Here is a 25,979-nt window from a genome sequence, read left to right as displayed (position 1 = left end):
AACCCTTGAGGATCGGGTCAGTTCTCCCTTGTTCAGGACTGAATCCTCATGACCTAGGACAACCTCTGGCACATAGCACAGGCTCAGAGTAGATTTGTTGCATGAACAGAGAAATCAATTAATTCAAGGAGCTTAGTAAAAGGTGGGGTTGATTCTTCCCTCTGTTTTCAAAGTCTGCCCCACATCTAACCTAGCTTATGTGATGTTAGACTGGGTCTCTTAAAATACCGATTTAATCATGTTTTTCTCTGCTCCAAACCTCCAAAGATCTCTTATAATAATTCAAGCCTTTTCAGAACCATGACCCTCTTTATTAAATCAACTTTCATGCCAAAATGACACCTTTATTTTTCTCTGTACATACCATGACTTTGCTCATCCTTTGTCCAGAATCCTTCCTCCTCCTGGAAAGCCCTTATCCTTCTGCCGTGCCTGCATAGACACTGTTATCTTATTAAGCCATGATTCCAATGTATGTTCTGAGGATACCATGTACTTCTGTGAGATATCAATACTCCAGACCTTCTGGTTCTGTTCTTGTGTTCCTTCCACTCCACTAATGTTTGCCAGAATGCGTTCTGAGAAAATCAGGGGTCACATGAGGAAAAAAAAAAATCCTAGCCATATAACAAAGTTGAACTAATTTAATTTTGCCTGACTTCTCAGGGCCCTTAAAATGCCCTTATACATTGTAAATTGACCAAAGTGGGTTATAGAAAGCAGTGTTTTCCAAACTTGATTTACCAGAGAGTCTTGTCTTCAAGGAGCATCTCCCAGCTTTGGCATTCCATGAAATAAACTTTGGAAAGTGCTGTTGTAGTACTATGTGAAATTCACTTCTTTGGCAAAACGGATCCGTCTAGAGCACTTTGACCCATCCCTCTCTGAACTGCATAACATTTGTGGTCTATATTATCCATTGGAACCACTGCTCATGTAGCAATTTACCTGTTTTATTTGTATGCCTTATCTCCACAACCTAACTAGAAGCTCTTAGAGGGACTGAGCCTCTCTGGGTCTAGCACGTGAGCTATGCATGGAGCAGATGGTCAGAAAATGCCCACTGAGTAAATGAATGGACTTTTCGACTATTTGAATGTTCTGAGCACATCAGTGATGTTTCCTTGCCAATGGCCTTGAGTGTCTCCCAGTTGTCTCTCCCTTTATATGACTCCATGGTTTACTAGTTCACACTGAATGGCCAGAGTGGTTTTCATTTTTAGGACAGATATACCATCTTCCATCTGAAATTATTCCCTTACTCTCATTTAAAAAGATTTACCTGTAGTTTATTTCCAAAAGAGGTTATCCCTTCCCACCCCCATCTCCAGCTTCCCGTCACTCTGCGAAACCTGGGTATTTTGCATGAATTCAAAGATACAGACATAAACTTTTTCAGCAGCACATGCCGAAGTCTGAGTGGAAGGGTTTTTGTCTGTATGGTGCAAGAAATATACTATTTTATTCGTTTCCTGGGATTTTGAAAGCTACGGAATCAATACAAGCCTGATGACATTTTAAAGGGATTTTGGTCGAAGTGTCTTGAAAAGGTTCTGTTTTGATCCCATGACTTATGTTGGCACCCAAAGCCATCAAAATTTTAATTGTCCTTGAAATTTTAATATGAATTTCTAACCAGTGGTCTTTAGGGAACTGGAAGTCCTATAATAAAGGGGATGGAAAATTACTTAGATGGGTAACAGTAAGCCCAGCAGAGAGTAATTTAATCTTTGTACATTTTGTTGCAGTCTTACGGCAACATCTACAAGGGCCTTGCTCAGACTGGTGCCTGGGGCTGTTTTGATGAGTTTAATCGAATCTCCGTGGAGGTCTTGTCAGTGGTGGCTGTGCAGGTATGGGGGCCAGAACTTGATGGGAGCGCTGTGGTCTTCATGTCAAGCACCGAGGACTTGTGCACCCGCTTGCTTTTACCCTCTCCTCTTCCACTTGCCTCTACCCTTTACCCTGTTGCATTTCCTGCCTTTTCTTCCACCTGCCAAAATCAGGCCTGGGTGCAGGATATGGGTATCGTGCTGGTCCCTACCAAGATGGATCCATTTACTGGCCGTGATTTTCCATTTCCTCCTCTGTAAAACAGGAAGAAAGAACATCCATGCACCTGCTTCATAGGGGTAGGAAAGGATACAAAAAGATGGCAGAGCCCAGCTCCTGAGAAGAGGCACAGACTTGGGAAGTTGTCAGACCAGGACTTGAAATTCAGCTCGTCCGTTTCCCTGCCGAGCATCCTGGCCAGGCGCTCCACCCCACTCAGCCTCGCTCACCTAATTATGTACAAAGTGAGGGGGAAGCATGAGTGTTGTTGGGTGAAGAAAACCAGTTTTTGGTTAGATTTCCCCTAAGCATGGCACTTGTCTTTCAGGTCATCCACGAAGCGCTTACTAAACACCTGCAGCATAGTCAGTGCTGTGCTCGAGGCCAGTGTGAAGGGTCCCCAGTTGAATAGGACACTATTCCTGACTTCAAAAATCTTGAGTTCTTGAGACACTCTTCAGTGTTCTGGATGTGATTTGATTTCTGTTATCTTGAAGCCAGGCCTTGAGAAGGTGGAGAGGATTTGGATTTGGGTAAGGATCCCATAGACAGTGGGAGCAGCAGAAAGAGCGGGGAGGAAAAGGTGAACAAACCTTCGCTGAAAGTCTGCTTTGTACCAACTTGCTGACACTTGTCCGCACTGTTTCTTGGTGAAGCTCCTGAAAGTTGCAGAAATGTCGGTTCTTCTCTTGTTCCCAGGGGTGATTCGGGGTCTTCCCTTTGCTTAGGGTTGTTTGATTCAGTAGGAGGAGGTAGGAGAAGTAAGTCGCAGAGCTGCCTGAACACTCTCTCAGCTGAAAACCCTTGACTGGCTTGGTTCACAAGAGCTGATTGTGCCGTCACATTGGCAGCTTGAAGTTGGCTACCACGGAAATGGGCAAATCCTACAAATTGGGGCATTTTTTTTTCCTGGAGAGCTGGTTGTTACACGTTTACCAGCACACCTCTGCCTCGTGAGAATATGAGGCCGGTGTTGCCAGATCTTTTACATTTTAAGGAGAAGCTGAGAGTCCAGATTTTTATTAAAAATCTCTAGATTTCTAAAAGTTGGCAATTTATTTAATTAAAAACAAAACCTGAGCTGAACAAATAAAACACGTCCACTGACTGCATTCCCCTCCAAGTAGTCACCTCACAACTTGGAACCGGGAATGATGCTTCTGTAAAGACTGTTGGAATTTTGTGATAGAAGATGTAGAGTGAAAGAAAATAAACCTTTCTTGACCTACTAATTCTAGGCCTAGAATGGTTCTGAAAATCAAGAGAGAAGCATAAGCTTCTTGCCACAGTGTCTATTGGGATCAATAACCCATAATTATTTCTACCCATCTTTATGTCCACCTCTTTCATCTTTGCTTTTATGATTTTCTGCCCCCTTTCCTGGCTGCTTGCTACAGCTTCTGGAGAGCACTTCTTGTTCTCATCAGCTAGGCTGTGCTGCTGTTACTGCCTCACTGAAACCCAGGACCATTCATCATGAATAGTCACACCTGTGGTGTCCCGATGCAGCACTCTGTGCCTGGGGTTGCTGACGGGCTGTCTCCATGTGTCCCCACAAGGAGCTCAGGGGAAGAGCAAAAGGTGGGAGCCACAACAAGGTCAGCAGAGACCTCTCTTTGGGCTCCAGAGGTATAAACAAGTTCCACATGGAATTGGGCTTTTAAAAGAAGCAGGTTCTTGGAGAGTGGAGTTAGCCAGACAAGGCAGGGGAGAAGTGGTTATGTGTGTAAGCTCTGAAACCACACTGCCAGTGTTCAGTTCTGGTTCTGCCACTTTACTAGCTGTGTGACCTTGGGCAAGTCCATGTCTCAAGTTCCACATTTGTAAAGGGAGTTAATGATACTAATACCTACTAGATGCAGTTGTAGTAATTAAGTGAGTTAACATATGTAAAGCACTTAAAACAAAGCCCTGCACATAGTAGGCACACAATAAATGTTAGTCTCTGTTATGATGGTGATGGTGATGGTGGTGATGATGGTGATGGTGATGATGATGGTGATGGTGATGGTGGTGGTGATGGTGGTGGTGATGTTGATGGTGGTGGTGATGATGGTGATGATGGTGATGACCATGACGATGATGATGGGGGGGGGGTGATGTTCTTGATAACTATCATTGTTACCTGAACCCTGCAGGAAATGGGTTGAAGAAAAGTAGAAGGCTGGAACACAAAGGACAGGGAAGAAGGGTCTCCTCCCTGGTCTCAGCAGTCTCCCCGGCACTGTTCACTCCTTCTCAGCCGGCCAGGCTCTGGCTATCTTAACAAACTTAACAGTGTCCTAACCGATGAGGCAGTGCCCAACAGCCACTGTCCCCAGTGCATAGTAGACAGACGCTGTGAATTTGCCTTACAGTATTTTGAAACTGCCAGACACAAGGTCAGTGATGAGTTCAAGATTAATTCCCTTTTGCTTCTGAAAGTAAATGAAATAAATTCAATCTGGAATTCCCTGATGCTTCCACACTCTCATCTAGGAATACATCATAGGAAACATTCTCAGGAAAGTGGTCTGACAACAACCTGGGTAAAATCTGAGCTAGTACCATTTAAAATCATAGACCCATCCAAGGAGAAAATTGCACTAACAGTTCACGCTGCAATCCAGGCTGGCATATTGGTGCAGAAGCTGCACCAGCTGTGACAGTTCTACCCGCCCTACCCCTCCTCTCCGGCCTCTCCTCCTCTCCTCTCCTCACGTGTCTGTGCCCCTCTTCCCAGTAACTTCTACAAAAGTGAGCATGCCTCGGTATTCTTGGAGGTGGAAATTTTCATGTCTCTGTCAGATTGGTCAAGCAGAATTGCATATCCAATTGGGAAAACTGTGGCAATTCCAAGAACAATTACTCTGTTATTTTTAAAACGTATAAGATACTACATACTTTTGGGGGGAATTTTGCCACTACTAGTGCAATCAGCTCCCTAGGCCTTTGGTTATCTGGGCCAGGGAACATGTGCCACTACTCTGTACCTCCAGCCCCTGGTCCCCCTCCACACTGCCAGGTCAGGCGTCCCTGCCACTTTGTCCCTTCCATAGGTACGAGCCCTGGCAGTGGCCTGGGCTGGGGCAGCAAGTGGCTAGAAGCAGCAGAGCAGCTAGCAGGGACTCGGGAGCGCATCATAGCAGTGTTCCAAGTCCTCAAGGAGCTGAACAAATGCTAGCATCTCAGAGCCAAGGGAACTCCCATGTAATACCCTTTATATAGGAGTTTAAGGTCTAAGGTAAAAACATAGAAATATTTTTTTTAATGTAAAAAGTGATGAGTGGTTTGTACTTCCTGAAGGCAGCAAACTCCAATCTGCCACTGCAGAGAGAAGCATGGAGTGAGCCAGGCAGGATTTTAATAATGCATGGCATTTGGGGGCAAAGGCTGGAGAAGAGAGTGACCCCAGGGGACCACAGAATGAATGGGCCACTTCCCTGGAATGTAGGGGGGCAACGTAGAGGGGTGTGGAGCAAAAGCTGAGAGGAGGAGCATAGCCTAGGGCTAACCAATGACCTCCTTAGAATCTATCACCTGCAGGTAAGATGGGATGACTTTGATACTTCACCAGAGTGTCTGATGCAAGGCCCTACCTGGGTGGGAGGGTATAGGGGCAGAACCGTCTGTGATCACCAACTTCCAGTCTTTGGAGGGAAAGATGTCATTCTTAAGATATCCAGTCAAGCCACTGTGGTCAGACAAGCACACTTGGCTTGTGCAGATAGCAGGACTGATCATTTGATATCAGAGCTGGGCTGCAATATAGAGAAGTAAGACCTACGCATGCATCTAAAATATAAGGCAGAAAGGAAGTTCCATTCAAGAGGTGCAGTTAAAGGCTGTAGAAACGGAGAGAAAGCGAGCCCATCTAGTCAAGAGGCAGTGGAGGGTCATGAATTGGAATGGGGCATTGTGGTCCAGGGGCAAGGACACTTAATGGGCCACCAGCTGTCCTGAGAATGGACAGTGGAGGGTGCCGGGTGGGGTGGTGGCATCTAGCCCCGTGCTGCTCCAGCGGTGGGCCAGCAGCATCAGCATCCCCTGGGCACTGACTAGAGACGCAGACTCTCAAACCCACCACAGACCTGCTGTAACAGAATCTGCATTTCACGAGACCCCCAGGGGTTCATAGGGACCACGAAGTTGGAGACAAGCTGCCCTGGGTGCAGTATTCTCCACCCTGGTTGCACATTAGAATTGCCTGGCAATGCTGAAAAATAGCAGTGCACAAATGCACAGTCTCCACCCCAAAGATTTTGATTTCATTGGTCTGGGGCAGGACCTAGGCATCAAAGTTCAGAAAAAACCTTCCTGCATGGTTCTCATGTTCAGCAAACATTGAGAACCAGAGCTGAGAGGGAGACTGTAAAGTAAAGAGAAAATCCTTGAGGACCGTGGAGCTTGGGTTCACACCAAGACCCACAGGATCAAGCCTGGCTGGTCCAGGTGAGTGGGCTGCAGGGATATGTCCTCTCCATGGTGGGTGGGCCAGAAGAATCGGAGGACTCAGTCTCCTTGAGAGGTGGTGCGGGGGGGTCAGTCTGCAGGTATGAATGGAGACACCTGGCAGAAACAAGGACGAGTAGAAATCCAAGAATTGACTGGACTGCAGTGGTTCTTGGACTTCAGCATGCATCAGAATCACCCGGAGGGCTTATTAAAAGATGCTTTGTTGGACCACACCCCCGGAATTTCTGATTTGGTCAGTCTGGGCTGGGGCCAAGAATGTGCATGCGAATTTGGTAGGACCCAGTGACACAAGGTGTGGAATGGTGGACAGGTCACTTATATCTTCTTGGCCTCAATTTCCTCATTGGTAAAATGTTTGGTCCGGATCATGGTTTTCTCAACTTAGGTACTAAGGCTGTCTTGGGCCTGAAAATTCTTTGTTGCAAGGATCTGTCTTGTGCGTTTCAGGATGTTTAGCCACATCCCTGGCCTCTACCCACTAGATGCAAGCAGCAACCTCCCCCCTAGTTGTGACAACAAACATGTCTCCATATGTGGCCAAATGTCCCCTGGGGAGGGCAGGTGCAAAATCACACCCAGTTGAGGACACTGGTTTCTACATAGCTCTCCATTTTTGTTTGTTTTCTTAATGGGTGGAGAAAGCACCTTTTTTATTTCATGGAAACCTGTCTCTAAATTGTAACAAACATGATTATTTTCAGAGCAAAACAAATTTCTCTGAAATGGTATATATTAGATGAGGAGCTGTGTGTGGCTGGCAGTGTTCCTACTGGTAGAAGGCCATGTGGGGAAGTGGCTAAAAGTATATGCTTTGGCCCCAGACTGCCTGATTTTAACTCAGGTTGCCCCACTTACCAACTGTTACACATCTGGCAAGTTTCATTTTTCTTTTAACTTTTTATTTTGAATTTATTTTAGAATTGTGGGAAATCATAGAAAACCAATTACAGAAAAGTTGCAAAATAGTATAGAGTTCCCTCATGCCTCCCCTAATGCCTGCATCTTCCAGGACTGTAGCACAGTCTTCACTGCCTTCAGCCTCAGTTTCCCCATCTATGAAATGAGGATCCACCCATCTCATACAGCTTTTGAAAGGACTGAATGGGTTAATTCACATAAAATTCTCAGAAAAGCACCTGATACATATCAGGTGCTCAGTAAATGGCAGTTATTATTTCGTTATTGTTCCCCATGGCAAAAGTGATGAGTCTTTAGTGGGCAAACGGACCCCCACGAGTGAGGGGTGTACCTGGCACCTTAGGCACAGCCTGTACCTACCTGTGTGTGCACCTCTACCTGGCTGGGCTGCAGTTTAATCCGTGTGATCCCGGTTCACCTGCTTCTATCCTCCCCCCACCCCACCGCCTCCTGAAGGACCTCCGGACTTTACCAGGCCCCCTGGACCCTGGGCACTGTTACAGTCCAGTGGCTTGTTCTGTGGACCTCGGCTGCTTCTAAGGCAGCAAGGAAATGCCAGGCAGACGGCCTCCTGTCCTGCGTGAGCCGGGCCATCAGAGGCTGCTGTCAGCACTGAGGCTCCAGCCTTAACTGCATCCTCGAGTCTGTCCAACACTCCCCAAGAGCCCCCGCAGAATTTTACACAAAAGCACAGATGCTGCAAGTCCTACAGTGCCTCACAGATTCTCGCTGAGCGTGAGGTGTCTGGGCCTCGGGGTGCAGGAGAGAGTGCTGAGTCAGAGCAAATGGCAGAAGGGGTCCCGGGCTCTGGCCTTAGCCCAAAGGTGTCAGAGCCATGTGCAAGTAGTAATGAAAGTCCCTTCCCCACTCCGCCACAAGGGGAGAGCTCTGTGTATTTTACAGGTGGCAGGACCGGGGCGGAAGGAGAGACCCCAGCCTTCCCCACTGGCAGGCCTCACGGGGTGATGAGGGTGGCGAGAGGCCCCATGGCCCAGCAGTGCTGCGAGTGCCACGGGAACCAGCAGAGCCCAAGCTGTTTGGCCAGCATGCTGGGTGCTGGAGGCTGCCTCTGCCTGGACACACTGACATGCTGGGCGCGGAAAAGACGTTTCAGCCTCCAGCTAACTGCTGTGAGCTCAGACGCATTCTGTCATCAGAGCTTCACTTGGGAAAGCAGCTGAATCCCAACTGTGGACCCGCCAGGCGTTCTGGCAGATACTGCCCTTCCAGGCACTGGAGAGAGCCTTGCCTGTGGTGGATGGTCCTGCTGCCTTCAGGCTCTCTTCCTCTCTCTCTCCTTCTCTCTCTCTGTCTCTGTCTGCTGTGTGTCTGTCTCTCTGGTCCAGGTGTCTCTCTGTCTCTGTCTCTCTCTTTTATAAGTGTTCCAGCTTTAATTCTCTCTGTCTCTGTCTGTCTCTCTCTTTCTTTTGTTTATGGTCCAGCTCTCTCTCTCTCCCTCCCTCTCCTTCTCGGTCTCTCTGTCTCTTTCTGTCTCTGTCTCTCTGGTACGTGGTCCAGCTGGCTCTCTGTCTCTCTCTTGTTTAAGATCCAACTGTTCCTCTCTCCTTCTCTCTTATATACACTCCAGCTGTTTTTCTCTGTGCTTCTCTCTCTCTCTCTCTCTCTGTCTCTGTCTCTGTCTCTGTCTCTCTCACTCTCTCTCTCACACACACACACACACACACACACACACACACACACACACACACACACACACACACACATACATACATCCCTGCAGCCCAACTCCACGGAACCCCTGACTATTCTAGACACCCTGATCACAGCTGATATGCACGAGCCTCATTCAAACCCTTGCGCCGGCCCCAGCTTCCCGGCTTTGCTCTCAAGAGCCCTGAGAGGCTGGAAATACTCAGAGGCATTCCAGGCCTGGCTGGACAAGTGAGCCCCTTTTGTCTTCCCTCCATCTGTGGCTGATCACTATCACACGTGCTTTTCCCAAGCGCCAGATGTTCATTTCTGTCTCTCCTTCCACTGCTATAAATATGATCTAGAATCTAGATCTAACCAGGTCAACGTTCAGCTTATTAAATCCCCTCCGGCCCCAGACCACATTTAAGGAAAAGTCTAATCTCTTTAGAAAGGCACGAATAGCCCCTGGGGATCTGGCCCAGCCTCCCTTTGCTTTGTCCTCCCCTCCTCACTATATGCTCCATCCCTACCGGAGTCTCCTGTGTTTTCCAGGTCTGTTCTAGAGATGTAGACGGGGGAGTAGCCGAGAGGGTTAGATCCAGATGAGGACACACTGCAGTGACGGCGGCGGTCACATCAAGAGTTCCCATGTTAGCTGCAATTTTTGAGCGTTTTCTGTGTGCTAAACTCCTTGCGGATTTTATTTCATTTACTCCTTAGAACCAGCCTAGGGGGTAGGTCCTAGCGTTCTCTCCATCATGTAGCAGCTAAGAGCCCAGGCTCCAGAATCCATGTGCCTGGATTCAGATGCAGACGCCAGCACTTAGCAGCCGTGTAGGGCTCAGCAAACTACTCCACCTCTTGGTGCTTACAGTTCTTTGTGGAGAAAGGGGATGATGGTACTCAGAGCATCCTGGTGAGGATCACATGACATAATACAGAACAGTGCTCAAGGCAGCGGTCAGCGTGGAGAGGACTGGCGGTCAGAGTCGTTTGCTCTTCACCCCCAGCCTCTTAGGCAGCATGTGATAAGCGTGGATATGAGGATACGGGTGGCCAGATTTCTTCTGGACAGGCACCCAGTGCCCATCGGTAAAGAGCCCAGGGCGCAGTCGCCAGTCCTGTCCTGCCGTGAAGGGGGGCCCAGAGCAAGTGTTTGTGTTGTGTGACCACAGGGTCCCAGCCTTAGCTACCACTCTGCCTCTGGTACGCAGAGGGAGCATTTTCCGATGACTCTTGTTCACCAGGTAAAAAGCATTCAAGATGCAATTCGAGATAAGAAGCAGCGGTTCAACTTCCTTGGAGAGGAGATTAGCCTGAACCCTTCTGTGGGCATCTTCATCACCATGAACCCAGGCTACGCCGGCCGCACGGAGCTGCCGGAAAACCTCAAGGCTCTGTTCAGGTGAGCGTCTGCTCTGCCCTGTGCAAGGGCCCCAGAGAGAAGCTTCTTTTATTTTTTCCACTGAAAATGTATGACATATATATTAAAAGAAACGTGGAACATATAAAAAGGTAGATTTTACAAAACCACGTTTAATGCCATCACCAGTAAAATTATTTTTTGCTTAATTGTGTTCTTTTCTTTACAGGCATATAAAGTCATGCATTTGTAGTCTACGTGTGTGGTCTACACACAGTTTTGTATTGTTTTGTTTCTTTCATTTCATAGTCTATCATAATCCTATCATAAATGGTTTCTTCTTCTGTTAGGTATTCTTAAGAAATCTCATTTCATGACTTCATTTTATGCTATCAAATGCATGGTCCACAATATAGTTAACTAGTCCACAGTAGTTAAATATAACAGTGAAAATAAATTTATTCATCATGGTATACTATACATAAGTATTTTTTTGTATGCATGATTATTTTCTTTGGCTAGCTTCCCAGGAATGGAATCACTGAATTAACAGGGAGGAACATTTTTAAGGCTCTTGGTACACATTACCAAATTGCTTTCTACAAAGAGCTGTGCTGAATGACTCTCTCACAGGTGATACATGATAGCACCTCTTTTATTTTACCTTTGCCACCAGTGGATATTGCCACGCTTTTAAATCTTCTTTATTGAGATAAGAAAACACAAAAGCATTTCCTAGCAGGGGCTGGAGTCTTCGTTCTTTTTTCAGAAAAGAGAAGTCAGCCCAACCAAGAGAAAGCTGAAAGATCCTTCATGGCTTCTGATTGTCTGTCTACTGAACTGGTACCGAGAGAGAGGCTGTGAGAGCGAAAACAAAGCTGTCTGTCTCATCTTTGGACTGAGACCCAGCGCTCTCTGTTGCGGACATGGGGGCCCAGGAGGCCACTGGAAAACTCCCCGTGTCCTTCAGTCCCTCACTTTCACTGCTCCGGGGGTGCGGCGGTACCTCCTCCTTCAGGCAGGTCCCTACCTTAACCAAGAATGTCAGCAGGCTGTGGGAACCCGTGCCACAGAGTACTATACTGATCACTATTTGCTTATGCAAAGTATTTATTAAATAAACTGTGTGCTATGAACAATACTGGACAGGGGTTATCACCCTGATAAGAATTATTCCTTACATTTTTTCCCCTGAATTTAAAGGGAACATATACCCATAGAAGAAAATTTGGGGGAAAACCAGAAAAGTACTTGTAAAAATAATAAATACAACATCTACTTTCACATTTAACTCTCACAAGAACCCTATGAGGTAGATACTCTTGGGATCCGCCTTTGAGCTGTGAGAAAACAGATTGAGCAGATTGCCCAGGACGGTAACCGTAGTTACTCAGGTCAGCTAGTAACCCAATTAGTAAGCAGCAGAGCTAGAGTTTGAACCTCGGCAGTCTGATTGCAGACTCTGCTCTGCCCACCCCAGTCCTATCACCCAGAGAAAGTCAGTGTGACCCCTTGCCACCTGCCTTCCAGTATTGTGGGGACAGAGTACTTCTTTTTCAAACTTGGGATCAGACTCTGTAGAGTTTAGTACCCTGCCTTCATTAATTAATGTTTTCCTGTGTCATTAAATAGTATTTTTTCTAAAGCATTATTTTTCACAGCTGCATTGCACTCCGTTGTACGGATGCATATTTAACCTTATTTTAGGTTACAAATTAATTTTGAGAATCTAAGTATTTCCTTGCTCCTTTGAATTTGAATGCAATTTAAAATAATATAAAGGAAAAATGTACTTGAATGATATGTTTTTGAAAATTTTATATCAGTGTAGGGAAAATGCAATTAAAGAAACGTAACAACTTTAGTCTCCTATCACATACCTAATGAATTAAATTTAAAATTAACTAATTTTAAAATAAAATGTTTCTAGACCTAGAGAGGGAAAAAAAATCACAATAAATCCTTATATATAGACAAAAATCCCCTTCTATAGTCTCATATTTGCCATTTTGTGGCAAAGTGGGGTTCATAGGTGCCTACTTCAGACCTCAGCATTAGGTATTGACATTTGTATGCAAATAAGCATAGAATAAGTTTGATCATCTAGACTTGGAGGAGGCAAGTTTTGAGGAGGAGAAATAGATTCTCATTTTCTTGCAGATAACAAGAGAGACTCTATTCCTCAACCTTAGCTCCTAATCTATGACAGAAGATCACTAATTGGTAATCTTCTAATTACTGAGGCTTTACTAATCTGTGCCTTGTATAAGGCACACTGGACCCAAGTTACAAGACTTGCATTGTAGCCCCACTTCTGTCCCCATCTGCTCACATCATCCATCACCTTGAGCAAGAGAGTTTACTCCCTTTATCCTTACTAACTCATCTTAACATTGAAAGTCTTCAATGAAATAATTGCTAAGGTCTCAGTTTTCACACTCACACACGTCTCCGTCCGTGATCTCAGCCAGTGTCTCTTGTCTTACAAGCTCCCCTCCACTGTGTGGTTAGGACTGTCTCAGCCCTCTGTCTCCCTTACACAGGCCTTGCGCGATGGTCGTTCCAGACTTTGAGTTGATCTGTGAAATCATGCTTGTGGCAGAAGGATTCGTTGAAGCACGGTTACTAGCCAGGAAGTTCATCACCCTTTACGAGTTGTGCAAAGAGCTTCTCTCCAGACAGGTACAATCCCTGGTTAGACCAGGTGACCAGTTGCGTGTGATTGTCCCAGCTCTGGACGGGTTCTGGGGCCAGCGTGTTAGGGAAACATTAGAACCTTCTCATAGAGAGTCACTGTGCCCATAAGCATATTAAACGCTCTAGAAACATCTATAATAAAGATTTACGTTCATTTTCTTAGCCCAGCATTAAAAAAAAAAGCGATTTGGCCATAGAACTCCCTTTTTTTTGCGGTACGCGGGCCTCTCACTGCTGTGGCCTCTCCCTTTGCGGAGCACAGGCTCCAGACGCGCAGGCTCTGCGGCCATGGCTCACAGGCCCAGGCGCTCCGCGGCATGTGGGATCCTCCCGGACCGGGGCACGAACCCGTGTCCTCTGCATCGGCAGGCGGACTCTCAACCACTGCGCCACCAGGGAAGCCCAGAACTCCCTTTCTAATAGAATACTTAGCAGCACCTCATAGATAACCAGTGTCCCATGAGAAACATTGCAGTGGCGAATGAAAGCCCTTGGAGGGAGTGGTCTGTACCTGAAGGAACGGGAGATGGGAGGAAGGTTGGGGAGAGGGAGTCATGCATTAAGTCATGCATTAAGCAGTACCATGCTGCTCATTGCTGCTGGTCCTTAAATGTGGCTTCTGCCCAGGGCCAGGCCCCTCCCAAGAAGAGACCTTACAACATGACCCAGAGCCTCCAAGGTTTATGCCTTGGAGATGGAGAATTTCTTGGTGTCATGGACAGCCAGTCAAGCTTCCTGGGCGTTCCCAATGAGTTTCTCTTCCCTTCGGGGTGTTTACTTGGATCACCTTTGCCACCACAAAGTGAGCTCTCTCAGTCCTGTGAAATCTATCCAAAATGGATTTAGGAAAAAAAAAAAAAAGCCACCTCCTCTGTTTTCTCAGCACTTCCCAGGCCCTGGCTCACTGCATCCTCTCTGTCGGTTCTCAGCCACCATTGGCTTCAGCCCAGTGACTCACTTTCCCGTCTCGATCCCAGACTTCTCTGTTGAACTCAAAGCCTGTGTATTCAGTGGTCTATGCCACAGACCCCCTGATTGTCTAAAATGCACCTCCAGCTCAGTATGTAAAGCCAATGGTCCTGCCAGCTCCACCGCAGGCCCACTGCTGCATTCAGGGCTTCAGGAGAACCATCGCTTACTCACTTGCTGATTCTGGAAGCCTGGAGTTATCCTTGACACCTTCCTCTTCCTCAGCCCCACAGCTAATCATGAATGAACGGCTGTTCTTTCTCCCCTGTGGATATTTCTCAAATACTTCTTATTTTCTTTCTACCACTTTTGTTGCAAGCACCCATGTCTCTTGCTTGGAAATTCCTCTCTACTAGTTTCTGTACCTCTACTCTAGTCCTTCATGTCTATTCTTTAGCCACCAGCTGGAGGGGTCTTTTAAAAATGGTCCTCACTGTACTTAGGATAAAGACCAGCGTCCTTATCACTGTCTGCAAAAGACCACGTGCGACCCTGTCTCCTGCCTCTTCCGAGGCACCAGGTCACAGCCCTCCCCGGGGTGTGCTCTTGCACCTTCGCTGCTCTTTGAGTTCAGTGTACAATGAAGGCGAAGGACACGGTGGCTGCACCTGGGCTAAGGATCAGACTTCCCTGAAGAAACAATATCAAGGAAGACCTGAGGGGACTTCCCTGGTGGCGCAGTGGTTAAGAATCTGCCTGCCGACGCAGGGGACATGGGTTCGAGCCCTGGTCCGAGACGATCCCACATGCCATGAAGCAGCTAAGCCTGTGCACCACAACTGCTGAGCCTGCGCTCTAGAGCCCGTGAGCCTCAACTACTGAGCCGGTGCTCTAGAGCCCCAGAGCCACAACTACTGAGCCCGCGTGCCACAACTACTGAAGCCTGCGCGCCTAGAGCCCGTGCTCTGCAACAAGAGAAGCCACCACAATGAGAAGCCCGCGCACCACAACGAATAGTAGACCCCGCTCACCTCAACTAGAGAAAGCCCGAGTGCAGCAGTGAAGACCCAATGCAGCCAAAAATAAATAAATAAATAAGTAAAAAGTTGAAAGGAAAGGAAGACCTGGGACCCAGTCAAGCACAGACGGGGAGGAAGTGCAGTCCAGGCCAGAAGGGACGGGCTGTCCCCAGCCTCAGGGGTGGGGGCCTGAGGCAGCTGTATGCTTCTGCGTCCCCTGCACGCTGAGCTGTCCTCTGTAGCACGCATCACAGCTCTAACTAAATAACGACCTGCTGTGAAGCAAGTAGCAGAGCTGGGCCTTGAACCGAGGTCTGTCTGAGCTCAGAGTCTGTGCTCTGAGCTGCACGCTCCACCCCTTCCTCACCACTCCACTCCAAGCGCTGGCGTCAGCAGTATGCTCCACCCTCCCACAAGCCTTCTCTCAGAACTTGTGATCTCTGGGTTCCTCCTTTGACAAAAATTTTAAGGAACTTTTTTTTTCTCCTTTTCTCAGAGTTTGAAGGCCTCTTTGAGGCAAGTACACTCACCTCCGGCCATCTCTGAGAACTAACACATCTCCCTCCTTGACAACCCTTCCACCCTCTGAATGTTCAAGGAGTAGCCAGATAGGTTTGGAAGCGGTCTGTTTAACCTCCCTGACCCCCAGCCCCCCATATGCTCTGTGTCTGCTTTGTCGTCGTAACAGCCAGAAAAGTAACTAATGTCAGACCAGGAACTAGAATCCTGGATGCTGATCTACTATGTCGTTAATCTTTTCCTGTGCCTCTGCCTTGGCCTCAAAAGTGACCTAGTACTGTGTGCTATCTAACTCTGCAGACACTAGCCCGAGCCCGTGGGGTTGTGCATTCCAGCAGCTCTTGTCTAACCCTGCTGCCTTCCCGCAGGATCACTATGACTGGGGCCTGAGAGCCATCAAGTCTGTGCTGGTGGTGGCGGGGTCCCTGAAGCGAGAAGATCCTGACCGGCCCGAGGAGCAGGTCCTGATGCGCTCCCTGCGAGACTTCAACGTCCCCAAGATTGTGACAGACGACATACCTGTGTTCATGGGCCTGATCGGGGACCTGTTTCCCGCCCTGAATGTCCCTCGGAGGAGAGACCTCAACTTCGAAGCTTTGGTTAGGAAGGCTGTGGTGGAGCTGAAGCTCCAGGCTGAGGACAACTTTGTGCTCAAGGTACAGGCTTTTCCCTCCCAACATTTTTTTGTCTCTTAATTCTTTTCTTGGACGATGGATTATACTTCATCCTTAATCCAAAGGGTAGCTTTAGAGGTACAGATACTTATAGACTTTGCGATAACTCAGTTCATCTCAGTAGCTCTTTTTTGGGACATCCACAGTGTGGAATGTGTGGTGAGGAATGCAAAAGAAGGACAAAGCCCCTACCGTCAGGGGGTTCACATTTTCATGGGAGGAATGAGACACAGGCTTTGCTATAGCACGTGTTCCTTTCATGGGAATTACTTCATGCACCATTATACAGGAATGACAGTCAGGTAAAGTGGAAGCTGTGTTGGTTCATATGCATTTTTCTGATCTTGAAAATGCTTTGAAGTGATCAGCCGTAAGCTTTACACAATTAAAGAAAGACCTGAGGGTGGTAGATAGAATAATGCCTCCCCCTACCCCGCCAAAGATGTCCACGTCCTAATCCCCCGAATCTGTGAACGTGTTACATTACGTGGCAAGGGGGGATTAAGGTCACAGATGGCGTTAAGGTTGCTAATCAGCTGACTGGGCTGTGGGGAGATGATCTGGGTTTATCCAGGTGGCCCAGTATAATCACGACGGTCTTTCTAAGTGAAAGAGGGAGACAGAGAGTGTCAGTGACCCCCACGGAGGAAGACTCAACCAGCCACTGCTGGTTTTGAGGGTGGAGGACGGGGCCATGAGCCAGGGAGTGTGGGCAGCCCCTAGACGCTAGAAAAGGCAAGAGAACTGACCCTCCACCACACACACACACACACACACACACACACACACAGAGCTTTCAGAAGGAATCAGCCCTCAACACCTTGATTTGAGCCCAGTAAGACTTCTGACCACGCAACTGTAAGATATTAAAGTTGTGTCATTTTAAGACATTAAGCCTGCAGTAATTTGTTACAGCCATAGAAAATGAATACATTTAACAATAGACATAGACTTTAAGAAAGAAAACCTGAAACTTTAGTGCAAGTATAGCTAGTCTCAAGGCTGTAGGAACCATGGAGGTTTGTGCTGTTTTCTGGGGAGGCTTAGGGTGGGTGAAGTCACTTCCTCATGTGTTAAAACAGTGGATTAGTGAAGAAGGCTCCATCTACATCCGATCTTTAGTTCTTTATTAGAAATTCATACACCCATGATCTACCTCTTGAAAAAAGAAGCACAGGCCCCCAGATTTAAGGTTTCAGAGGATAAACGGACGTGAGGTAGGTTGCAAATGCTCTAGTGACTTCACTGTGCTAGTGTTTTTATTGGGATTAGGATGCATTGTTGAGCTTTGAGGGCTTTGGATACAACATTCTGTACATTTTGAGTGGTCTGCGCAATCTTGTTTCTCCATGAGTCTGTTGGCAGAAGGTAACATTTTTAGGATGTATCGATGTTGTTACAGTAGAAGTGCCTGCACACAAATAACTAAACCTGGAAGGAGGATGTGACAGGTGCCACAAGAGAGGGTCCTGGAATCCAGGGATAAGGACAGAATTTTTTTTTCCTGAACTATTACCTCTCCAGGATGTGCCACCAAGCTGCTTCACAGGAGAGAAAGTGCTCCCCCTTCAGGGACTTACAGACTGGGGACTGGTTCCTTCTCCACTCCAGGTGGGGCTTCTAGCACACAGTACTTGCATTGGTTGAGGTTAAGCTCTGGCTACAGAGAAACAGAACTGGTGTCTGCTTTCATTTTGGAGATTACATTTTACAGAAGAAAGCGAAGCATCACCTGGTCCTTTGCAGCTGTGATTGGTTTTGCCCGTGGAGCCATCCCCACTCCCAACCTCTCCTCTCAAGTTTGGTAGATAGACTTTTTAAAGGTAGAGACGGCAGGAAGGCCTCCCAGATAGAGGGAAGAGGGTCAGCCGAGGGTGGACGGGGAGACGTAGAGATTGTGCAAGCCACGACAAGAAGTCCAGTGTGGCTGGAGGAAAAGGTATTGGGGTGGGGGGTGGGGAGCAATAGGGCCTAAAAGATAATAGGCGGCCATGTTACAGAGGGCTTTGGGCGCCAGACAAGGGCCTTCCTCTGAAAGGCTGTGATCCTGAGGGCACCCTCCCCCCAGAGATGAGTTAATCCGATGAGGCTCCTAGGACGCAGGCACTGAGGCTGACATCTTAGAATCAGGACAGTCCACATCTTCCCAGCCTCTGAGGGTCTGCTAAGGCAAACGACCCTCCTTCCCCATTTTCTGCACTTTTTTCTGCTCAGAATCTCACTCTTTCTTTCTATTTATTTGTCAGTTGCCCCACATTGTTTCCTTCTTTTTCTTCCCTTCTTTTCTTTTTTTTTTTTCCCTTCTTTTCATAACCACTTTCTGCTCCTCTGATAAGACAGATGCCATCTACTAAAGGTTCTTGCAGTAGATGATGTTTTCTACCCACTTTTCATTTACACTGTCCACTTGAACTGTTTTCTTTGAAATATAGGTGATTTACAATGTTGTCTAATTTCTGCTGTATAGCACAGTACACTTGAACTTTTTAAAGTTAATTCATCAAAAACCTCTAGGGAAGCTCTGGTTTGAGAAGGCATCCTGCAATCTTTTAAAAGTGATAATATAACTTAAAAAAAAAAAAAAAGGAATAAGCCCATAGAAGTGTGAAAAGTGGGAAGGGGATATAAGAATAGATTTCTGGAAAGATGGGAAGAGGATGAAAGCAGGTTGACAGATCAAACAGAGCAGGGGGTGCTGCAGGCTCAAATATGCTTAGAAAGGGCTTCAGGGGAAGAGGAGCCAGGAGGCGGCCAGTCTGCCAAGCAGAACCCTGGAGAAGCTCAGGGCTTGGACTAAGCAGTGAAGGAGGGCAGGGATGGGGAAGAGGACTGAGAACACGGGGCGGGGAGTGGGGGGGCGCCTTAAGCCGGTGGGGGAGGGCATTAAGTCTGTTTACCCAGTCATTGTACCACTTAGCTCCCCACACTCTCCCCCAGCTCCCCCTTCTAGGCCCAGGTTCCCAAGAATGTGGACCATGCACAGCCAAGTGTGTAACTGCAGCCAAAAAGAAAAGTCTAAGGGAATTTAATAAACTCTTCAGGAGGGAAACTATGACTGCTCTAAGGCTTTGAAGTCCATACATTCTGTTTGGGCTCCTCTGCCTGCAGGCCAGCACCTGCTCACTCACCCACAAGTAGAAGAATAAAGACAAAGGCCAAGATCTGACCGGGAGCACAGACCTCCCTGTCAGTCCTCCCTACCTGGAAGGAGACCCGCATATCAAGCCGCAGACAGCACCCACCCCAGCCTCCTAGAAAACACAGTGCAGCTCTCTGTTTAAACCTGAGGCTCACCAGGTGCTGGAGGCAATCAACAACACAAGAGACAGACAGACCGACAGACACCCACACACAAACGCACATACACACGCAGCAGCTGACTCCAGGGGAAGTTAGGAAGAGAACGTTTTAAAGTCCTAGTTAGTATCCTTAACGAAAATAAAACGAGATCCATAAAACAAGAATGAGATGCTATCAAAAAATTAAAAGAACTATTGGAGAATTGTAAAGAGCTCTTTGAAATGTAAAATTGAATCACTGATAACACACAAAATTCAATGCGAGGATTGGAAGGTAAAGTCAAGGAAATCTCCCAGGATGAAACTATATACATATGTATGTATGTGTATAACAAAGTATAATATATATAACGCACACACAAAGAGAGACAGATAGTGTGAGAGTCAAGGTGACACATAGAGGATTGATCTAGGTTACGTAACGTGTTGCCAATGGGAATTCTAGAAAGAGAGCACTTGCAGAACTGGACAAACGTGTCCAGATTGGATGGGCTCAGTCAGTACTGAACAGAGTGGATTTCAATGGACTTATACCAAGACACGTCATAATGGAATTTCAGGAGTCAAGGGTCACCAGAAAAAAATAAGAGTTTCCTGGCTGGGTGACGGATTGAGAAGGTGGTACAGGTGACCCAGGAAGGAATGAAATTCAGGGTGACATCAGAACCTCTTACCAGCAATATCAGATAGTAGAGGACAAGGAAACCATTCCTTCAAAGTTCTGAGGGGAAATGATCTCAAAACTAATTACGTACCAAATTATCATTCAGGATATTTTCAAAGAGTTACAAATTTTACTATGTATGCATCCTATTTGATTAAGTTACTTGAGGACATACTATAGCACAACGAGGATGAAAAACAAGAAAAATATCATGGGATTCAAAAATTTAAGAATCAAATAAAGGAAGTCCTTGAATTATAGTTGTTAGCAGACCTAGAAAGCAACCAATCCAAATCAAGTCAGGAAGTCCATGGTCTCTAAGAAAAAGGACCTGAAAACTAGATATATTCAAAGGAAGAATAGATAAACAAGATGAAATGTCTCATGTGTTTTATTGAAATTCTCAGTTATGAGAACTAAGGCATATGTCTGTCTTAACAAAGAAGAAGGAAAGAAAATAAAAACACTAAGAGAAAAAGGATTTTTTTAAAGTAAGTGTGAACCTGATATTGATCAATATATAGAGTGTAAGAAAAGAGTATCTATTTGACCTTGAGTTGATGCTCAGAACATCCTCTGTCAAGTCATGACACGAGGCCCACAGAGAACGTGATGTATTCCAGGCAACTGCTTTCTTCTGTAGTGAAAAATATCTACAGTTGTAAAAATCTAAGCCGCTATTTGTCTTCAACTCTTAGAATCATGGAAAAGAGAGAAGGTCTAAATCTAAGCATGAAACAGAATGTAAATATTATCAAACATGGCAATGGAAGAGTATAATGTGTCTGGCAGAAGATAGGAGATGGAAAAGAGAAGAAAAGGTAAAAGGAAGGATAGAGATACATATATATTTACCTTACAAAAGATACTGTCAAAACTTGATGGATTAATCACAGTCAAAGTAGAAATAACCCACTCATCAGTTGATAAATGGACAAACAAAATGTGGTATACCTATGTAATGGAATTTCATTCAGCTGTAAAGAGGAATGAAGTACTGGTACATGCTACGGCATAGATGAGCCTTGAAAACATTGTAAGTGAAAGAGGTCATTTCATTTTCTGAAATGCCCAGAATAGTCTAATTTATAGAGACAGAATGTGTATCAGGGGCTGCACAGGGATGAATTAGGAGTAGGGATGGGGAGTGACTACTGATGGGTCTGGTTTTTCCTTTTGGGTTGATGAAAATGTTCTAAAATTGGATAGTGGTGATGGTTGTATAATCCTGTGAATATGCTAAAAGCCACTGGAAAAAGGTGAATTTTATGGTATGTGAATCATGTCTTAATACAGTTGTTGAACAAAAAAGAAGTTGATGGAACTAGAAAGCAATTTTAAGTCTTTCTGATATCAGGGAATCAGTCAGTAGTAGTTCACGGAAAAAAAAACAACAACCTAGGTTTATAATACAGTCTCCATTCAGTAGCCAGAGCACCATCCACTGCCACCACCTCTCCTGTTCTCCGCCCCGCCCCCCCCCGCCCTCCTCCGTTTTGATGCAATACCCTCAGGTCAGTTTCATGCTTAAAATCTTCCAAATGCTTTCTGTTGTACTCAGAATAAAATTCCAAGTATCAATTTCTGCATACCTGCCCCCTGCTTACCTCTCTTATCTCATCTTACACTGCTCCATCTTCCTTTTTAAATTTTTTTTATTTTTTATTTTTCTGTTCTCTGAGCCCTCCAAGCTTGCTGCTGAACTTAAGGCTTTTGCACTCACTGTCACTCCACCTGGAATGCTCTACCACTGGTCTTCACATGGCTGACTCTTTTTCATTCATATGTTAGCTTAGATGGCAGCTCCTCAGAGACCCCTCCTGATCATTTCCCTCATTTTTATCTGGGAAGATCCTGCATTGAGTCCCTGAAAGCTGAAAACAAGAGCCAGGATTGAGAATCTCTTTTGGGTGGTTTTGGGTTTTGAATCAGAGGAACAGCAATAGCTTGGGATGGAGGAGAAAAAGATATTGATGCTATGGAGAGCAAAACTCAGTATCCCAATAAATTATCCTTCCGCAATGGAAGCTAATTGCCCTGTTCCCCAAAGAGCCATTTATCAGCTACCTTTATATTACTCTCTTCATATAAGTGGTACCACTCTCCTAATTCCCTTGTTGTACAATTCTAGGATTCTTTTTAACACTCCTATCAATTAAATTTTTTTAAATATAGGAGTCATTTTAAATTAATTTTCTTTACTTTTTAAAAATTTTATTGAAGTAGAGTTGATTTACAATGTCGTGTTAGTTTCAGGTGTACAGCACAGTGATTCAGAAACGTATATCTGAATATATATATATATATACTTTCTCAGATTCTTTTCCCTTATAAGCGGTTATAAAATACTGAGCATAGTTCCGTGTGCTATACAGTAGGTCCTTGTTGGTTATCTGTTTCATATATAGTAGTGTAATTTTTTTAATGTAGAATAAATAAAATGTTTTGGGAAAAAACTTTCTGTTGTCCCACTACCCTGTCAACATTTTAGCACATTTCCTCTTCAGTTCACTTTCCTCAGCTATTAAGGATTTATAGTATAAAGTATGAGGAAACCTGATCTACAATAAAGTTCAAATGTTTTAGCTCATGACATGCAAGACCTTTCCTGATAGGGGTCATCCAACCTTTCCAGCCATCCTTCACATTTAAAAAAAAAATTATTTATTTATTTGTTTGTTTGTCTGTTTGTTTGTTTTTGGCTGCATTGGGTCTTCGTTGCTGTGCACAGGCTTTCTCTAGTTGCAGCAAGCGGGGGCTACTCTTCATTGTGGTGTGCGGGCTTCTCATTGCGGTGGCTTCTCTTGTTGCGGAGCACGGGCTCTAGGCACGCAGGCTCAGTAGTTGTGGCTCGTGGGCTCTAGAGCGCAGGCTCAGTAGTTGTGGCGCACGGGCTTAGTTGCTCCGTGGCATGCGGGATCTTCCTGGACCAGGGCTTGAACCTGTCCCCTGAATTGGCAGGTGGATTCTTAACCACTGTGCCACCAGGGAAGTCCCCATTCTTCACATTTCCAGCAAATATTTCTTCAGCACTTGGTCTCTGCCAGATTCTCTGCTAGACCCTGAAAATAGAGAAATATCAATAAAAGCCCTGTCCTGCCTGCCTTTGAGGAGCTGATAATCTAATAGGCAGACAGAAAAGTAAGTAACCATTGCAATATTGGTAAGTGCTAGGATGCAGGCTCTAGGTATGGGACACCTACCCAGGCTTCAGGGTGTGTAGGGGCTGGCCAGAAGAAGGCAGGAGACGGGATCACTTCTGAACAGAAAGCACGGTGTGTTAAAGGCCCAGGCACAGGAAAGAGAATCATTAAAGCTCCAAGAAATTGTCTACCTGGTATGTGTGTGCTGAGGGATGAGAGATAAAACTGGAAGCTGTTTTGGGCCAAGCTGCAAAAGGGCCTTGTAAACCAGTGTAGGGATTTGGGATTTCATCACTAAAACTATGGAGAGCCACTGAAGGGACAACGTGATGGCAGTGACTTGATCAGATTTTCATTCCAGTAAGTGTACAACAGTGTAGAAAGGTGAGCCTGGAGGCAAACTAGAACAAGAGTGATGATACCTTCAATGTGACCATTGTCCTCAAGGAGCTCCTTGACTCCAGCCTCATCAAACCATCTGGCCAACCATGTCATGCTCTGTCACACCACAAGCCTTTGTTTGTGCTGTTTCCTCTGCCTGGAATATCCTTCCTGTTCATCTTCTTGGCAAACTCCTACTCATCCCTGAAGCCCCAGTTCAAATGCCCCCTTCTCTGTGAAGCCTTTCGTGTTCCCTTTACCTGTACAAAATCAATTGTTTCTTCCTGTCTTCTCCCATAGCTCTTAATAAATACATCAGCTATAGCAGTTATCACCTTACATGATAATAATTTGTCAACATGACTTGCTTCTCCATCAGACTGTGAGATGATGGAGGGCCAGAAAGTCATCTCTGAATCTCCCTCACCAGGCACTCTCCCTAGCACTTTGTTGTGACTAATAATTATAGGATGGAATGATGAATAAGTGAGTAAATGAATCATGTTGCCACCACATTTACAACCCCATCACGTCTTGCGGGGAGTAACCCTTCCTGTGTTGAACTCAGGTCTCACTTCAGACACCAGTCTGGCTCACAGAAGAGCAGTTAGGACGTGGGTGAGTGACACGCTGGTCACTCTGGCTGAATTCCATGTCTCCCAGGTGGTCCAGCTGGAGGAGCTTCTGGCTGTGCGGCACTCCGTGTTCGTGGTGGGCAGCGCGGGAACTGGCAAGTCGCAGGTGCTGAGGTCCTTGCACAAGACCTACCAGATCATGAAACGCCGCCCCGTCTGGACTGACCTCAACCCCAAAGCAGTCACCAGCGATGAACTCTTTGGCATCATCAATCCAGCCACACGAGAATGGAAGGATGGTGAGAGCGGGATACGACTAGCTCAGCCCCTTAGACAGAAGACAGTGCAGTAGGGTGAATGCAGAGGAGGGAACATTGGGCTGATCTGTATCGGGTTAGAAAAGAAGGTGGAAAGAATCAAAGAAAGGAAACCGATTTTGGCTTGGACGGGAACCTCAGCCCTTGGGATAGTCTCTTTCCTTGGGGACTCTTCAGCTGCCTCTTGAGAGAGGGCACCTTAAAGAGGATAAAGCAAGGCAGACATTCTCAGATACAGTTTCGTGATTCTGGAACGCCAATCATGGAGTCTCTACGTTGCCTGGCAGAGGGTGTAAGACGTGGGTAGGATAGGGAAGCCACCGCTCATCTGAAAGGAGCAGTTCAGTGTAGCATCCCTCAGAGGGTACCTCCCTATCAGCATCGGCCCAGGAGTGATGGGGAAGCTGCTACAGAAAACTCATCTCAGGGGGATCCTGGAACCACGGTCCCTTCCACAGCAAACCCATGCTCACTCGGTGCTGACCTCAGCCTCACCTTCAAAGAATTAAAAATCACTGGTAGATGTTGGAAAGTGTCTCCTGTCACTGGGAGAGAGCAGAAGAGAAAATGGAGAAAACTCTCTATGAGCTGATGGGACCTCTTTCTAAAACAAATGTGGCTTCTGGAATGAGGAAATCTCAGCTCCATCCTAACACCCCAGTGTTAGTAGTCTTCCCAATCAGGATCAAACTGCCTGGATTCCTCTAATTTAGGACCTTCCATCAGAGGCCTAGAACAGTGGGATTTAATGAGCAGCCTCTCTAATTTTTATTTCACTATTAATGAGGCTTAATATACTTTCCTTCTTTTTGGTCTTAGTAATTGGCTCTTTTGTAATTTTATTCCTCATTATTTTCTTACCAGTTTGTAAGAATATTTTTATATACCAAAGACATTAACCCTGTATCTGTTATATTCACCACTAATGGTTTTTCGCTCTCTGCCATTTGTCTACAGACACTTCATGGCATGTTTACCATGCACTTTTTAAGAAGGAAATATGTCTGTCTAGTCTTTTTAGCACCTGGAATTCCTATTTGGTTTATAACTCTTTCTAACTTTAAGCTATATAGTATCATAAATTTGGTCTAAAAGGTTCTTTTCACATTAACATTTTTTATTCATCTAGAATTTATTTGGGGGCTTAGTATGAGTTAAGGTAGAGAATCAACTTTATTTCCTTCCAGATGGATAATTGATTGTGACAGCACCATTTATTAAGTAAACTGTCCTTTCCCTCTTAATTTAAATTCCAACTAGTCATATATGCAGTTGTCCCTTGGTATCCATGAGGGATTGGTTCCAGGAACTCCTATGGATACCAAAATCCATGGATGCTCA

The 25,979-nt window shown here is 45.9% G+C and overlaps 1 protein-coding gene across 1 annotated transcript in view; it reads left to right on the top strand.

The window, feature by feature from the left end:
• DNAH9 (dynein axonemal heavy chain 9) overlaps positions 1 to 25,979 on the top strand; it is a 304,796-nt gene that overhangs the window by 116,060 nt on the left and 162,757 nt on the right. The window contains exons 28-32 of the mRNA XM_024127927.3: positions 1,749 to 1,853; positions 10,326 to 10,483; positions 12,985 to 13,123; positions 15,954 to 16,241; positions 24,410 to 24,620. Coding sequence (XP_023983695.1) covers positions 1,749 to 1,853; positions 10,326 to 10,483; positions 12,985 to 13,123; positions 15,954 to 16,241; positions 24,410 to 24,620 — 901 coding nt within the window. The remainder of the gene's footprint in view (positions 1 to 1,748; positions 1,854 to 10,325; positions 10,484 to 12,984; positions 13,124 to 15,953; positions 16,242 to 24,409; positions 24,621 to 25,979) is intronic.

The sequence above is a fragment of the Physeter macrocephalus genome, chromosome 14 (assembly GCF_002837175.3).
Source record: "Physeter macrocephalus isolate SW-GA chromosome 14, ASM283717v5, whole genome shotgun sequence".
NCBI lineage: Eukaryota > Metazoa > Chordata > Mammalia > Artiodactyla > Physeteridae > Physeter > Physeter macrocephalus.
This window is presented reverse-complemented; position numbering and strand designations above follow the sequence as displayed.